The following is a 17,063-nucleotide window of genomic DNA, read 5'->3' as shown; positions in this document are numbered from 1 at the left end:
TGAGGTGGCGAGTCAGGCTCAGTTTCAATAGAGGTAGACCTATAACTAGGCAAGAAATTTAATTAAAGTAGGGAGAGAGTCATCCATCCTTATGCTTCCATTGAAGATAGTGGCGAAATTCAATGGCAGCAGGATTGGGGCTATCCAGAGCCAGTGGCAAGCTTCTCTGCTTCCTCCCTTCCAAGGCACCATCTCTTCCATATGCCACTACATCAGAAGAAACATACTGTACCAGCTTTCCTGATTTACCCTCCTCACGCCATACATCAGTCATTCACTGTTTAGGACTTCTGAGAAAAGTCTTTTCATCTTAATACACCCTGTATCAGCATTAATTCCAGCAACTTTCCCCTCTCTGCCTTACCTTTGTGGTCTGACTTAAGTATCTCCCAATCCATGCCCTTGGGTTCTAACAGTTGGCAGTGTCAGCCTGACAATTCTGGGGAGAACACATAAAAGCTGCCTGGAGAAGGTACCTGTCTGTAGATAAAGCAGCCAGAAAGCAATTAGCAAGAATGAGACACCAATTTATCATACAAAGCACATACCAGAGGTGTGTGTTTACTACATGATTGCAGGTAGCTTAGACGTTTATACATCAGCCAGTGTCTTCAGGAAAGGTACCCTCCAGCCCATTCCGTGCAAGGAAGTCACTGGAATGTCAATTAGGCACCAATTATTTCCTGCAGTGAACATCTCTCAGAGCACTTCTAGGTCTGCAAAACTGCAAAGGCCACCCAGGAAAAACTACATTCAGCTGGACCCAAAGACCACATCAGTAATGCCAGACAGCTTTTAAATACTGCACGTTTACAAAATAATGCATCCCAATTTTTGTACAACTTTTGATCCATTACACCTGAGGTCCAGGGTGCTGAACAGATGGAAGAGAGCAGAATTTGGCCCATTAACTGATCAGTCTCCACAACACACCAATGAAGTATGGTTTCCATGCCTTGTTTTATAGAAGGGGAATGAAATCCAGGAACAGGGTAAAGAGTTGATCCTCCCAGGTGCTAAGGGTGGTGTTAATGGGAGTTGAAGGTGCTCGGCATTCCACAGCTTCAGAGCGTGAATTACCACAGTGCAAATGAATGACAGAGCCAGGTTTACAATTCAGGATCTCCAGCCTCCCAGTCCCATGCTTTGAATACTGATCACATTTCTTCTCTGAGGAACATGAACTAGCACAGCAGTTCTCAAACTGGGGGTCAGGACCCGAAAGTGGGTCACAACCCCCTTTGAATGGGGTCGCCAGGGCTGGCTTAGACTTGCTGGGGCCCAGGGCTGAAGCCCAAGCCCCACTGCCCAGGACCAAAGCCAAAGCTTGAGGGCTTCAGCCCTAGGTGGCAGGACTAAGGTTGCAGGTCCCAGGCCCGGGGCTGAAGCCCTTAAGCTTGGGCTCTGGCCCCCCACCTGGGTCAGTGGGGCTTGGGCTTTGGCCCCCCACCGGGGGCAGTGGGGCTTAGGTGGGCTCAGGCTTCAGTCCCTCTCCTGGGGTCGTGAAGCAATTTTTGTTGTCAGAAGGGGGTTGTGATGCAATGAAGTTTGAGAACCCCATAACTAGCAGATTACTGTGAAAACCAAGTCCTATGGATCATTCACAGGGGCCTAGTGGGGCCTTGCTTTTGAAAAGGAGGTTTGCACAAATGGAAAAAGGCAGGGCCCAGGAGAGGATGTTCAGACAACTCTAGTTTTCATCGAAGGCCTTGGCTACACTGGCGCTGTACAGCGCTGCAACTTGCTGCACTCAGGGGTGTGAAAACGCCCCCCCCCCCAGCGCAGCGCTGTAAAGCGCCAGTGTAATCAGAGCCTGCAGCGCTGCACGCTCGCTCGCAGCACGCTACTCCCCTCAAAGAGGTGGAGTACATACAGCGCTGTGAGAGTTCTCTTGCAGCGCTGGCGGCGCGACTACACTCACGCTTCACAGCGCTGCCACGGCAGCGCTGTGAATTCCCGAGTGTAGCGAAGGTCTAAGCTTTACTATCACTTCCCCTCCCATGCCACCCCTTGCTGATTTGTTCCTCCTCCTTTCTGGGATAGAACTGAGTATACAGGTTCAGAGATTCAATATTACTTCACTCAAAATCAAAATTCAGCAGTGCCTAGGCAAAAGGTAAATGGTACAGAGCCTGCTTAACTGATGTGAAGGGATTCATCATACTGCTTAACTGATGTGAAGGGATCCATCATACTGGTAAGGCCAATACACTCCACAGTATAGTTTGGCACTTCTCTCAGATTTTGTCACCCTGAACAATTGAAAACATGTAATTTTATTTTTATGGGGTAATAAAAGGAAGCCTTTTCTGTTTCATTGTTTGGGGGAGGGAAGGGGGGGAATCTGTAACTTCCCCTATTTTGGCTTGACTCATTTTATATGTAGTGAAACCCAGAGCGTTTTACTCATCCTTTCAAGGTCAGAAATTAGTTCTTTTGAAATGTACTTTGGCATCACAAGTACTTTCTCTTTTTATATTAAAGCTGCAGATTGCATCACCCTCCAGACTAAAGACAGGCAACGGCTTAAGTTCAGATATTACATTTTAAGAACTGAAGTTTAAGGAAAAACAAGACATTAAAAAGTTACGACAGACACTACAAAATCTAGGTTAGTTTTCCTGCTATTAATCCAATCAGCTGAAGAGTTAGATCATTCAGTCACATAATTCCTCTATTTCAAGTAATTCATGATTGAGGATATTCAGTTCAGGGAGTGACAACTGTAGGAAACAATGGGGAAAAAAAACATATTTCCTAAGCCATTGGCACTGAGAAGAGAGGTCCAATATTGTCACCAGGCATTTACAATGATACCAAAGACTGGTCTGAACACCAAATTCTCACCACCTTAAAATCCTATTGCTATGCTTTAAGAAAATAAAAAGTCTGTTTTGCTCTGTTTTATCCCATGTATTTTTTTCCTGTTGTTAAGGCACTGCACGGGGACTTGGAACACTCGGGTTTAATTTCTAGTTCTGCTATAGACTTCCTGTGTGACCTTGGGCAAATCACTTAGGCATAGATTCAGCAAGACTCTTATGTGCCTTGCTGAATTAGATCCTTAATCCATGCCTGTTACCCACCTATAAAATGGTGATAATGCGCCCTCTCTTCACCCTGTGTCTATCTTTGTTATATAGATCTTTGGGGCGTGGAGCATCTACTATATTTGTATGCACTCCCAATCTGTTAGGAGGCTGGAGGCACTACTGTAATACAAATATCTCACTTTGATTACCAAGATATGTATAACTGAACTTTTTCCTTTCGTTAGCCTCCTCCTCATGCCTGAATGCCATTATGATCCAGTGTTTATGGCACGTCAGTCCCTGTCTCTCGGGAAGGAATTGTGAAATCTCAAAAACAGGATTGTAGCCTCACCACATGAGGTGGGAAGGAAAGGGAAGCTCTTTCTAAAGGAGAGTTTCTGTTTACACAAATATGGGTACTCAGTGACTGGAAGGGAAATAGAAAAAGTTGGGTAAGGTTGCCCAGAGTGCAGCTATGTTCACTGCAAGATCATGCAGAAACACTCATCAGGTGATTTTTTTGTCCAGATCTTTTCAGTTCTATTAGAAGTACATACTTCCCAAGTACAACATCACACAGAATTGTTTTAAACCAGCAATGTTACACCAAAAAACCCCACATCTCATCTGAAATTAACAATTTGCCCCAGACGACGCAAGGAACCATAAAATATTCTTGGCGAGCTGCTTGGTTTCTACATTAACAAGCCCACCCCAGCCACCACGTCAGTGCAAATCTCTCCCATGCACATTGGGACCAGTTAGAACAATCATTACAGGTTTGTTAACCTTCTACCTAATAGGTTTCATGTCCACTGGCTTGGGAAGCAAGTAGCTTTCATTTAATTTCAATCTAAGAGTCCCTTTCATAAGAAGAATGCATGGTGATGCTTTTAGAATCCTCCCTTTTTAACAGAAGCTCTACACCTTTTATCACATCAAGCCCAGTTCTGCAGCACTCAAAATGAAGTTCTGCAGCACTCAAAATGAAGTTCTGACGCAACTGGGCAAAATTCATCCCAGCCGTAACTCCAGGGAAATTTGAATGAATTTGGCCCACTGTCTGAACTTCTCCCTAGGCTTATGCCTATTGTGAACAGAGTGCCCTCTTGGAGTACTCATAGAAACAATAAATGGAGACACATATGCTATGTTCACTTTTCTTAACTGCCCTTTCTCCTCCCAGCTCAAAAGTCCAGCAGCAAGCTGATTCCCAAATTGGCAACAAAGCTCTTGCCAAACACACTACTCAGTTTACATCCTTCATCAACATTTTCCTGTCTACTTCCTCCCAAGTCCTTCAATGTGGATAATCAATAAGAGTAAGGATGACTGGAGTTGCCAATCTCTGATCCTGGCTTACCCTTCTGCTGATTGGAAAGCCTGCTATATCTTGACATGCTCCTGGTGAAACCCTTGGCAGCTCACAAGAGTTGTTTGGTCAAAGCCTGGATTAGTAAGATTTTAAGATATTTTATTACCTTGCCAAAAATCTTGCTTCTCTACTGGTCAGCAAATGTAAAAATAAGGTAAACTCTAGAGATCAATCCATCAATAATAGAAACAATTCTGTCTGAGCCACTTGGATTTTAAAACTTTTTTTTTCCCCTTTCTTTAAATGAAGTCACTGATCTAGTCCGAAAGGGTTTGTTTGTTTGTTTGTGTGGGTTTTTTTGGGAGGGCAGATGGGAGGAGAGGAGAACAATCTGCCCCCAAAATTACCAGCAATTTGTCAATTTCATATTAACAGTGTGTGACACCAGCCCACCTGTTTGGGTGGGGCTTGCATTGTACAAAATGGGCCACAGAATATCTGTCTTTTGGTTTAGAATACTCAATACTGTTCACATTACAAAAAAAATAACAACTTCCTGCGTGAGTGAAGTCATGATTTTGGGGTCTTTTTGGTGGCTGGAGGAGGGCGCTCAAAATCAAGAAGAAACCCCACCCCCACCCATGAGGTTTTATGGCAATGGCACAGGTGAAAAATAGCAAGAAAATGTCTTATTTCAGCTACATAATAGCTACAGAGTTTAAATTAGGAGCAGTCAAGCACAGCACAGACAATTTTACAAACAGCTCACGGTTGTGTTCATCTTTAACACAAAGGTGCAACCTACAGAGAGTGGAGGTCCCAGCATGCAATGCTCCATCTTGATCCAGCACCGTGCTGCATTAAAGATGGAGGGAGCTATCTTCTCCACGGTATGCAAATTTGATGTGGGTCTCAGGCTCCTTAGTTTGGCAGATCTAGTAATACTTAGCACGTACATAAGCACCTGGCATTTCCAAAGCATTGTATAATCCTTCATTAGGTTAATCCTTGCAACACTATTGTGATGTAAGGAATCTTTATTTTGCAAATGGGGAGTTAAGGCAGAAGTTCAGTGACTTGTACTATAAGATCTTGAGCATTAGTAGCAGAACCATGATTAGAACTCAGGAGATTCCTGACTCCTAATGCAGCATTGAGTTCACTAAATCGTCCGGACACTCAGTTTTTGGTATATAAAAATTTCATCGAAGTTAAATGTGGGAAGGTTACAAAGAGATATTCAGCCTCTCTACATCGGCATCTGTGTTCATCTATAACACAGTGTCCAATGCTCTAGAGCTCAACTCCGTAACATTTTATATCAGCTTTTTCTTCTGAGGCGTGCTTTGATTTGGGTCCCTCCCTTTGAGGGTGGAAACATTTCTTCTCTAGAAGAAGAAAAGAAAATAGGATCGCCGTGTGAAAACCTGATTAAAGGGGAATCAGGAGCGCTGCGTTGGAACCAAGAGGTCCAGGTCATTGAGAGTACATCACAGAGAAAGACCAGTGTCCCACTTCCTGGATCTCAGCTGCACACCTTGCAGATAGGTGGCTAAATTGCTCAAAAACCAGACAAAACGAGGGGATGTAAAGTAACATACTAACTTCTTTAATACAGTCCAATCTGATTAATTCAAAAATCACTCTGTGAACCCTGGGTTTATTCACACTAAACAAGTCAGTGGTACAGACAGTTTACCCGGATGCTGACCATGTTCATCTTCTAGGTACCCACACATCAAATGAGCACCAACCAACCAGACCACACAGGTATTTTCTTCCCTTTTTTTTTTTTTATTATTTTTTTTTGATAAAACTATTTCTTCGATAGACTTAAAACAATTAACTAGCCAAGTTATTAATTATGATACATCTAAAAAAAATTAATACTAACCCTAACGTGACTGCTGCTTTAAGAGCGCTCTGTATATCGCCTTAGTCTGGCTTTTCAGTAGCAATTCACTACAACAGGTCCTAAAATAATAATAATAGAGAATTAAAAACCTGACAGCAAGTTTAATGGTTAAAAGTAACAAAAACAACCTGTTTTGAATGGTGATTTTCCTCAGCAAGTTAGTTCCTGCTGCAGCACTCAGAGCCTCACAAATGGCAGAAGGGGTCCAAATTCTTTTGCCGTCTTAAAAATCCATTTTTAAAAGGACATCTGCACCATTACCTGCTAGGTACCACAGGGTTTTGTTTATGTTATGAGCAGTCAGTAATGGGTGTGTGTAAAAAACTTACTGTGTTTTTTTTGGGGGGTGGGAGGGAAAGAGGGCAAAGGCATAAAACCTAGTTCCCCACATGTTTGGGTCACTAGGGATGTTTACAATTCTGACCACCATTGGTGGCTTTTATTTATTCTAAAAGACCACACTGGAGCTCTGGCACGCCATGTGGTGTTTTAGGTCACATCTCTCATTCAGGGTCATGCAGATTTTCTGCAGGTCGTCAGGCAAGAAGCCTTCTTTTCCCTAAAGAAGGTTTAAGGAGGGTAGACAGGGAGGGGAGCTAAAATGAATACAAATTTTTCAACTATAGAACCAAATTTCATTATTTCTTCTCTCATTCACAGCGTCTTATAGGTATAACCAGACGGCTGCTTTGTTTTGTTAAGGTTAAACTGGTCTCATTTCCCCTCTGGCCCCATTGGTTGCTGGTCGACCTCTGGATCCACCAGGGATGATGCAAATGCTGACTGGACGATCTGAAACCCAAATGACTCCAGAAGAGACATGTTCTGTTGGGGTGAAAAGGGAGACCCTAGAGCAGGACCCAGGTCCCCCAATGGGCCCCCAAGAGCTCTGACGTGAACTTTCTGTATATGTTTGTTCAGATAAGACTTGGATCTGAAAAAGCTGCCACATTCAGGGCAGGGGTACTTCTTCTCTCCCTCCGGCTCCATTTTGTTTTTGGTGACTGACATATCGCAGGAGAAGGATCCATTGGCACTCTGTTTCTCAGGAGTCTTGAGGTCACTAGCATCAGAGAGGTCGCCGTAGGAATCAGAACTCTCAATCGGGTCCGAATGTGAGCATTTCTGGCCTTCTATGGAAAAACAACAAGACAAGTTTTCAGAACTTTATCTCCCAAGAGTGCTATTCTAAAATGCTTTTAAGTAAAATGTGTAGTCACCAGCTGATTCACTATTACCCAAAATGACAGAATGCTACAGACCTAATAGATGTACTCCTCCATGTAATGAAGCACTGTGCCCCTGTGGGTCCCTCTTCTGCATAGCCTGGACATGCTCCATCCCCCAGCACCCCAAGTTTATATTATAGATTTATAGTGATAGTGGAGGCATCCATAATATCCTCTTACATTTATATAGTGCCCTTATGGTGCCCCCTTTGAGACGTAAGACATTATATAAATGTACAGTAGAACCTCAGAGTTATGAACACCAGAGTCAACCACACACCTAATTTGGAGCCGGAAGCATGGAATCAGGCAGCAGCAGCAGACCAAAAAATAAAACAAAAAACCACCACCACACAAGTACGGTATTGTATACTTCTAAAAAAATAAAGGGAAAGTTTACAAAAAGATTTGACAAGATAAGGAAACTGTCTCTGTGCTTGTTTCATTTAAATTAAGATGGTTAAAAGCAGCATTTCTCTTCTGCATAGTAAAGTTTCAAAGCTGTATTAAGTCAATGTTCAGTTGTAAACTTTTGAAACAACTATAACGTTTTGTTACGAACATTTCAGAGTTACGAACAACCTCCATTCCCAAGATGTTCGTAACTCTGAGGTTCTACTGGAGATCTTATCATGCATGTTTAGATGCTGGAGTCACTTCACCCAGCATTGAAATGAAGCAGGCACTTCTGGGTGGAATCACAGTGCACAATAGTTTAGGGCAACAGGTGAAGAAACCTGGAACTATTCCATCACCAATATCCCAGCCTGGGAGTAGGGGTTGCTCTGCTTCTGGAGATGCAGTTCTATATAGTCTCAAGAGGCTCCTTCTCAGAATAAAGTGCATTATTCTGAGTTACTTCAACACATACCCTAGCCGTGTCACTGGTATGTTTGGGGTGTTCCCATCCTATTCTGGCAGTGTACCAAGAAGGCTTTTCTATGATCCTCTCTCATGGCATATGTATGAGCATGGCAAACCCAGACGTACTCCCCAAACAACTCTCAGAATACAAACTTCATTCTACTCCTAATCCTGAAAGGCCATGTTTCATAAAACAGACTTTCTGTGGAATCAGCATTAGCAATCAAAACAGGACATGCACGAAATCAATATCCCACTAGGGAGAAACCCTTTTTAAATCGGCACACCACCCAGGACCAAGGCGCTTCTGTAGCAACTCTGTGAGGACTTCCATAGAAAGAAAGCTACACAACTGTGACATCCCATCAGCACAAGACAGAGCACAGGGTATGCTTAACTCAGCTCTGTTCTGATCTCCAGGGCAAAAGTAACCCCAATTTTTTGGGACAGCCATGGTTTCCGATATCAGAGAGAGGTTTTCTGCTGTTCCAGCTTCGACCAAGGATACAGATGGTCCAAAACTGAGAGGCAAAAAGGAAGTTACTGTACACATATTAATAACTAATTTTACAGAGGCTATTTACAAGTTAAATAATTTTAACCACTCTGAAAAAGATAACTTACTTTAAGCAAAAGCAAAACTAAATATTAGTGACATCTAAAAAGAAGCAGTCAATATCTTTATCCTTCTTCTCAACCACAGCGTAAGAGAGGCAAAAAAAAGTTGAAGTAAAAATATCTATGTGGCGCCTCACCTATTTGAGCTGAAATAAATGGACTATCATGACTCCTATCAGACAAGCACCTTCCTGACTTTCCCTCCACGGGAATCAGAAATTGGGCTATACAGAGGTTGCAATCAGTCTTGGAGCATCTCAAGAACAACTGGGAATCTTGGCAGTACCAGATTCTAGACTGAGCTATAAGCTTATCCTTCCCAACTCACAACCCCTCAGTTAAGATTCAAGCACAATCTACTCACAGGAAGAGGAGCTGGATGACCTAACAGGTCTTTTCCTCAATAAAGTGAAGGAAGCTACCAGAAGTTGAAGTATTTCTACTACTTTCCCCAATAAGGTACCCAGAGAGATCCTTGCACAAACTATAGAAATGAGCTCTATGTAACCTCTCCACTTCTTGCTAAGCTTCTCCTTAGGACTTCCCCGTCTTTCCCTCCTCCCCTTTCCCATGCCCAGCCCAGCCCCCCACAATACAGAGTCCTGTGCAAAGAAGCAAAGTGCAGAGCAGGGAGTCGCTTGCCTTTGATGCCATAGGTCCTGACGCAGTGGAACGCTGCTCCCCCATTCGGGATGGGCTCCTGGTGCCTGGAGACCTGGGGAAGGGGAACACCGTGGTGGGTTTTAACATGGACCTTTAAGTAGGAGGCAGAGGAGAAACCTAAACAAGATAAAAGGAGATGAGATCCTGCCACCAGCAAAGACACACATCTGCCTTCCCTGTTCCTTTTATCCTTCTCTCTCTCCCCTAGTCTCCCTTAAGAGACTCACACTAAGTTAGTTTCTGGCAACCCAAAACATGCTGAAGTAGGACCCTTATGTTAGATCTAACTAAAGATCAAATGTGAAATAGCTTTCCACTCATTCTGTGAGAACAAAACTTGTGCATGCGTGTGTGTAGAAAAAGCTACTGCAAAGAAGAAGACACCCTAGAATCCTTCAGCCTTGCAAAAGCAAAGTCCTGAAACTTTCTGCTTATGCCTAGTAAATTGTAAGAGAACATATTAAGAGAAATTACAAACATAACTGTTATTTAGAACCTGCCAGTAATTCCTTGCCACGTTCCTACTGTTTTAAGAAGGGCTCATGTTTTGGGGTTCACCTGCTTCACCTTTCCCTGTAACGTGATAATTCATCTCAAATATTTTTGTAAGCACTCTTTCATTAGCTTTTAGAAGTTGTGGCAATTATTCTGAGGATCATTAGGCCCATAACTGGATGATAAAGAGGCCAGACATTTGAGGAATCTTTCAACCTTATCAATAAAGACTTATTGTGGTACTTATCAATAACTGACGTCATTGTGGTACTTTCATAATAGAAACTTTTCCCTGTAAGAATCACAAAGGGGCACAAGATCCACCGGTACAGTCACATGAGCAGACTTACTCTTTTTTTTGTTTGTTAAAAAAAAAAAAAAAAAAAAAAAAAGTACAGAAAAGAGAGAGAGAGAGAGATTTACATTTTGGCCACTAACACAGGCCTGGTCTACACTTGAAAACTGTCTATGTTGGTTTGGCGAGATTTTTTTTTTTTTTTTAAACCGATATAGTTATACCAGTACAAACTCTTGTGTGGGTGCAGTTATATTGGTATAAAGGTACCTTATACAGGTACAGCTTATTCCCCTTCCCATACAGGGATAGCTATCCTGGTATAAACCACCTTTATACGCTGATATTAATGCATCCAGAGTAGGAGGGTTGTCCCGCTTTAACTATAGTGGCACAACTTTCTAGCATAAACAAGGCCTTAAGAGGCAAAACAAAGTCAGTTACTCCAGGTATTGATTTTAAACTGAACTCTGTTTCACAGTAAAAATCCCCCTACCTTTCTTACAGAATGGCTCTTACTATGCAGAGACTTTCACTAGAACCTGAAGTTCAGAATGAATAATGCATCATAAATCCTTACGATCTCAGAGGATTTAGTTACAACCCAATTACAGAATGCTCATAGCAACCCGTTGGAGAAGAAAAAGGAAGTGGACAGGCTGCTTTTATCCCTGGGGTGGAACAAGGACTGTCTCCTGAGAGCGGCTGAGCTGCAGAGAATCAGAATATGGAGACAGCATTGTGGATCCATCAAGAAAACCACAACAGTGATTGAGCAAAAATATTCACTTTTAAAAAAACAGAGCAGTTGTGTTTTGGCCAAATCAGTTGTCAAAAGCACCGAAGGGAAGGATATATTCCTCTGAAATAAGATTTCTCCAAGGACTCAAAGTGTGATTCTGAGTACATCGCATCAACAAGGAAAATATACATCCTTCCTCTGCTAAAATTCACAGCAAATGAAGAAAGAATCAAAGTTGGGTTGTGAGTAAAATGGGCATATCATACAGATGTGATGGTTACACTTCCAACTAGGCTGGAAGCTACTTAGGGACAGAAACCTTCTTCCCTTATTTCACAATGTGTGTGCCAGAAGTATGTGGATGCTGCAATATAGCAAACTCAGAACCAAACTGTGAAATAGGATTATGAAGTAGGAACTTAATTTCAGCTTGCCAGAGATTTCTGTGTTAAGTACTGTTTTAAAGTCTGTGTTTCGTGTAATGGCAGACAACTAAAAGGAGACAAGTTTTTAAAGTGCTTATATACCAATGCTAGAAGTCTAAATAATAAAATGGGTGAACTAAAGTGCCTTGTATTAAATGAGGATATTGATATAATAGGCATCACAGGAACTTGGTGGAATGAGGATAATCGATGGGATACAGTAATACCAGGGTACAAAATATATCAGAAGGACAGAACAGGTTGTGCTGGTGGGGGAGTGGCATTATATGTGAAAGAAGGCATAGAATCAAATGAAGTAAAAATCGTTAATGAATCAAACTGTACCATCGAATCTCTATGGATACAAATTCCATGTTCTAATAATAAGAATATAGCAGTAGGGATCTATTACCGACCACCTGACCAGGATAGTGATAGTGACTGTGAAATGCTAAGGAAGATTAGAGAGGCTATTAAAATAAAAAACTCAATAATAATAATGGTGGATTTCAATTATCCACATACTGACTGGGTACATGTCACCTCAGGACGGGATGCATAGATAAAGTGGCAGATGAAATTTAATGTTGATAAATGCGAAGTAATGCACATTGGAAAGGATAATCTCAACTATACATATAAAATGATGGGGTCTAAATTAGCTGTTACCACTCAAGAAAGAGATCTTGGAGTCATTGTGGATCGTTCTCTGAAAACACCCACTCAATGTGCAGCGGCAGTCAAAAAAACGAACAGAATGCTGGGAATAATTAAGAAAGGGATAGATAATACGACAGAAAATACCATGTTGCCGCTATATAAATCCATGGTACGCCCACATCTTGAATACTGTGTGCAGATGTGGTCACCCCATCTCAAAAAAGATATATTGGAATTGGAAAAGGTTCAGAAAAGGGCAACAAAAATTATTAGGGGTATGGAAAGGCTTCCGTATGAGGAGAGATTAATAAGACTGGGACTTTTCAGCTTGGAAAAGAGACGGCTAAAGGGAAATATGATTGAGGTCTATAAAATCATGACTGGTGTAAAGAAAGTAGATAAGGAAGTGTTTACACTAGGACTGGGGGGGTCACCAAATGGATTTATTACGTTTAAAACAAATAAAAGGAAGTATTTCTTCACACAATGCACAGTCAACCTGTGGAACTCCTTGCCAGAGGATGTTGTGAAGGCCAAGACCATAATAGGGTTAAAAAAAGAACTAGCTAAATTCACAGAGGATAGATCCATCAATGGCTATTAGCCAGGATGGGCAGGAATGATGTCCCTAGCCTCTGTTTGCCAGAAATTGGGAATGAGTGACAGGGGATGGATCACTTGATGATTACCTGTTCTGTTCATTCCCTCTGTGGCACCTGGCACTGGCCACTGTCAGAAGACAGGATACTGGGTTAGATGGACCTTTGGTCTGACCCAGTAGGGCCGTTCTTATGTTTCATTGCAGTTCACAAAAAAGAAAGGATCTATATTGGGAACAATCATAACATGGTAGTCTTTGGTGAGTTCTGTGATTCCACCTGCAGAAAACACTATTTTATACAATGAAAGTTTATATAGTGAAAGTTTCCTGTAAAGTGCCTGGATTTCTTCTATGCACTTGGTAGATGAAGGGGTGAACCACCAACTTCTACCAAAGCAGTACGAATAAAAGCTACTTCATAAGCAGCTAAGATAAAGTGAGATTTTTAGCATAATCAGAGCTTGAGAAAGATCACAGTCCAAGACTTACATAAGGCCAGAATTATAAATAGGTACGTGTCTATCCTAGCAAGACAGGTGGAGGATTCCCAAGGAATAATCCATCACTTCTTAAACCCTTCTTGAAAACAAACCAGAGTCTTTAAAGAGTCTTTAAAAAAAAAAGAACCCCATCTCATCTACTGCCCTATCCACATACAGGTTTCACAGCCCCAAGGAGCAGATCCTGCTTCTTACCATTTTAAGCCTTTCAAACATGCACAGGAACAGGAAGGAAGTAGACTACCTCCTACCAAACACAAGTGTTATGTCTGTAATGAACTCTTCCCAAGAACTATTGCAGGATGTGCCTTGTTCAGTCTAAACTAGATATAGCTAGATCAGCTGGCAAATGCCTCCAGCCCCTGGCCTTTACCAAGCACTTCAAGCCCAGCAGGAAGAATGGCAAGAATTCATCCTTCTATCAAAATAATTACAGCGTATTCTCAGTCTGAACACCACACCTTACATAGAAGGTGAGTCCACCAGGAGCAGAACCTGTGGCATTAGTCGACTCATGGGATGCCTGTGGCATGGAAACTGGACATGTACTTAACAGGAAGTGTCTGTCTTATGTTGCACTTTCTAATCACTATATCTTATTTAAAAAAAGCAATGCTAAGATTGTCAAAGGAGTCTAAGGGTGTTGGATGCTTATCTCCTCTAGCTTCCTTTGAGCCTAAACCCAACCTAAACCAATACATAAAATTTCTAAGGACCTTAGAATAGAATAAGAGAAAATATGTAACAATTAGACAGGAAGCAGCAGTTGACAGTTTGATGAACTAAATAAAATTAATTTGCCTTTAGAAAGAATATTTTAATAAAAAAAAATAAGTTTATGAAAATTAAGTTAAAGTTGATGTATTAACTGTTCAGTTAAACAAACCAATATTAAAAATGAACTTACAGAACTTTCCTTACAGCAACTTTTAAATCTCAGTGTCCAATACTTCCTTTTGGCAAAACCATCTGAACCCTACTCTGCATCATCAAATGGAGCCCCTGTTGACAAGTATCAGCAAAATGGCTGCCCCCTCAGAGAGAGAGAGAAGTCCCAGTCACTAAACAGAGATACTGACAGTGATGGATTTTTGAAAATGGTTTTCTAAGTACTTAGATTTCTAAGGTATTACAGTTCCTCTATTGCACAACTCCTTTACAGAAACCCCTTTCCAGAAAGTACAGCTTCCCAGAGTAAACAAGATTAATTATGGATGTTAATAATCATTCTAACCATTAACATCCTAATTATACAAATCTCCTTGAACTGACTCGGAGGTGGTGATTTCTGAAGACCATAATTTTCCACTGTAAAAGAAAATAAAAATTTTAAACCAGGAAAGATAAAGATGCCCTAGGTGTCTGTAACAGATCTGTGACTGTTCCTTCCAAATTCCAGGAAGAATCCCCTATACCTTTAGGACAGCAAGATGAACATCACTAGCTTTCCATAGAAAACCTCTCAGTCTGTCAGAATAAAGCCCGTATTTTCCCTCCTTCTTTAACACTAAAATATATTTGTACACACAAGAACCTCTTCCTCATCCGCCCAAGAGTCCTTGCTTTCGTCCTCCTCGGCTGCCCAAGCTTGGCCAGAATCTGGCCCCAGATTCATTTATTTTATTTTTTTTTACATCTTTGTTTCTTGCTCTATAGTTATCATAGTCAGCATTACTTAAGTTACCATTCCAAGGAAGCAGTGCACCAAAACGCATTTAAAGGGGAAGATCAAAATAAACTACTCTTAGCACAATCATCACCTCCAGGGAGGAAGAAAAACTTCCACAGATTCTGTGGACATGAAACTATCATGGTTTCTTAGTATGAAATTTTCCAGTGCATTTCGTTTCTCAGTGGTCTGCAGTTTATAGGACTTCTAAACAGAACAGTTCACATTGTCTACTGATTGTCATCACACATCTTGAACTAGGGCTTTCAAACTTCTTATCCATGTCACTTTTAAGCAGTACGTATCCCACTGAGTTCTTAGCATATGATGCCATACTTGCTCAACAAGTTCAGTCTGTACTTAAGAGATTAATAAGCTTATTTCCTTGAATTTTAGCTGCAGATGGCCAGTCTTTAGCAGATTAAGTATTATTTGTAGGTGCTGGTAGAAATTTAAGTTCACAACAGCCTAATCTCTCTTTCTGACAAAGCATATGAAGATAGTGAAGTGTAGAAAAAAAAGCAGCACTTTTAAAAGCTGTCTGCTATCTTGGATGCTCATCAGACCCCTCCACCTTTCCGCGCACATGTGCGCGCGCACACACCCCACACCCCGAAGCTTACATTTGATTTAGATTTCTGCTTAAAACTGTATCGTGTAAATAGCCCTTATTAATCATTTCATTGTTTGATGGCCAAACCAATGCCTTTGTTTTCCTGGTTGGATTTTTGAGGCGCAGCGGTGACATCCAGTGGCTGCTAGGGTGAATCCCAGGTTCTCAAAAAATATTCCAGTTCCAGTTAATATGAATGAATTTTCAATGTGCTATCCACCATGTTTGACTGAGGGCATAGCTGAAGAGAACTTGGATCAGGGGCTTCTGAATCTCAGTGCAAGAGTTGTCAGGATAAGTTAAATAAAAGATTTTCAGAAGTCAGGCCCTCCTTCCTTGAAGAAGGCCTATATTCATTTTAATATCCAAATCCATGGAATTTAAGAACCCTGAGGATTTCTTAGCAAACTGGTGTTTCCATGCAAAAGCTTAACTCACTTTGGACCCAAAAGGTGTTTCCACAGTGGACAATGGCTCTTTCATAATTTAACAAGTCACTCACTACGCATCTTTACCTACTCTAACCACCCAACTGTTCCTATCCTGCACACTGTCCCCAAACTTTCAGCTATGTAACAACTATATTATCTCAATAGATATCAGCTCCCTTCAATTGGAAAATGTAACTAAAATAGACCCCTTCAACAAAACCAAAAGGTAGTCCCATAACTGACAGTGGCCACCTCCAACACACGAAAAGGTGTTCCCACACATGAAACCAACCCATTCAACAACCTAACAGGTTTTACTTTATCCAACACCAAGTTCATTCCATGCAGAAACATCCCTTATCTGTAATAATTGTTATCAGTTACTAGCAGGCACACTTCAAAAATTAGTAAAGTGTTGGTCAGGGTTCTGTGCAAGCAATAAACCAGTGTATATCTAGATATGGGGGACTGGTCCTGCTTTGAGCAGGGGGTTGGGCTAGATGATCTCCTAAGGTCCCTTCCAACCCTGATATTCTATGGTTCTATGATATGTGAAGTAGGAGACAAATGTTTCTGAAGCCCAGAAAATACAGTGCTTTTGATACAATACCTGGATCAGTCCTTTCCTTGTGTGTCAGGAGTCCCTCTATATCCTACCTCTTCATTCTGGGAATCCTTTTGCTCTCTTTTACTATCTCTGAACCCTTTCCTAATCGCTAACTTTAATGCTTCCTACACAGATGGACTATCCAAGGAAATCCTCTAGTAGGTAGCTTTTCACCCTCCCTGAAAACCAGTTGTTATTCCACTGCTGCTAACAGAAGTGTGCAAAGATGCACAAGTGTCTTTTTGTTCACCTGGCACCAGCCGCATGTCTCTCTTGCAATCTACAGCATTGTTCTGAAGTAGCGTCTTTACTTCAGTGTTTTAAGAGTCTCATGATATCGGTCAGTCTGGTCTTAAGATTCCATTACCCTTTAGCTTCTTTCTTCCAAA

General features: G+C 41.5%; 1 protein-coding gene across 11 annotated transcripts in view; it reads right to left on the bottom strand.

Moving 5' to 3' along the window:
• Window positions 1–393: 393 nt before the first annotated feature.
• The window catches only part of PATZ1 (POZ/BTB and AT hook containing zinc finger 1), a 28,996-nt gene continuing 12,326 nt past the window's right edge, over window positions 394–17,063 (bottom strand). For 3 of the 11 annotated variants that reach the window (XM_024197997.3, XM_024198001.3, XM_024197999.3), the window contains 2 exons: window positions 9,616–9,753; window positions 5,934–7,395 (listed from right to left, as the gene is read on the bottom strand). In XM_024197997.3, coding sequence (XP_024053765.1) covers window positions 6,977–7,395; window positions 9,616–9,753 — 557 coding nt within the window. In that variant the 3' untranslated portion in view covers window positions 5,934–6,976. Of the gene's footprint in view, window positions 481–582; window positions 654–5,933; window positions 7,396–8,753; window positions 8,877–9,615; window positions 9,754–17,063 lie in introns of those variants that run through there. The other 8 variants (XM_024198005.2, XM_024198006.2, XM_024198002.3 and 5 more) reach the window with 6 other exon arrangements.

This window comes from Terrapene carolina, unplaced genomic scaffold, assembly GCF_002925995.2.
Source record: "Terrapene carolina triunguis isolate 2854851 unplaced genomic scaffold, T_m_triunguis-2.0 Scaffold790, whole genome shotgun sequence".
Lineage (NCBI taxonomy): Eukaryota > Metazoa > Chordata > Testudines > Emydidae > Terrapene > Terrapene triunguis.
Note: the sequence above shows the minus strand (reverse complement) of the source record. Positions and strands in the feature narration are given on the sequence as shown.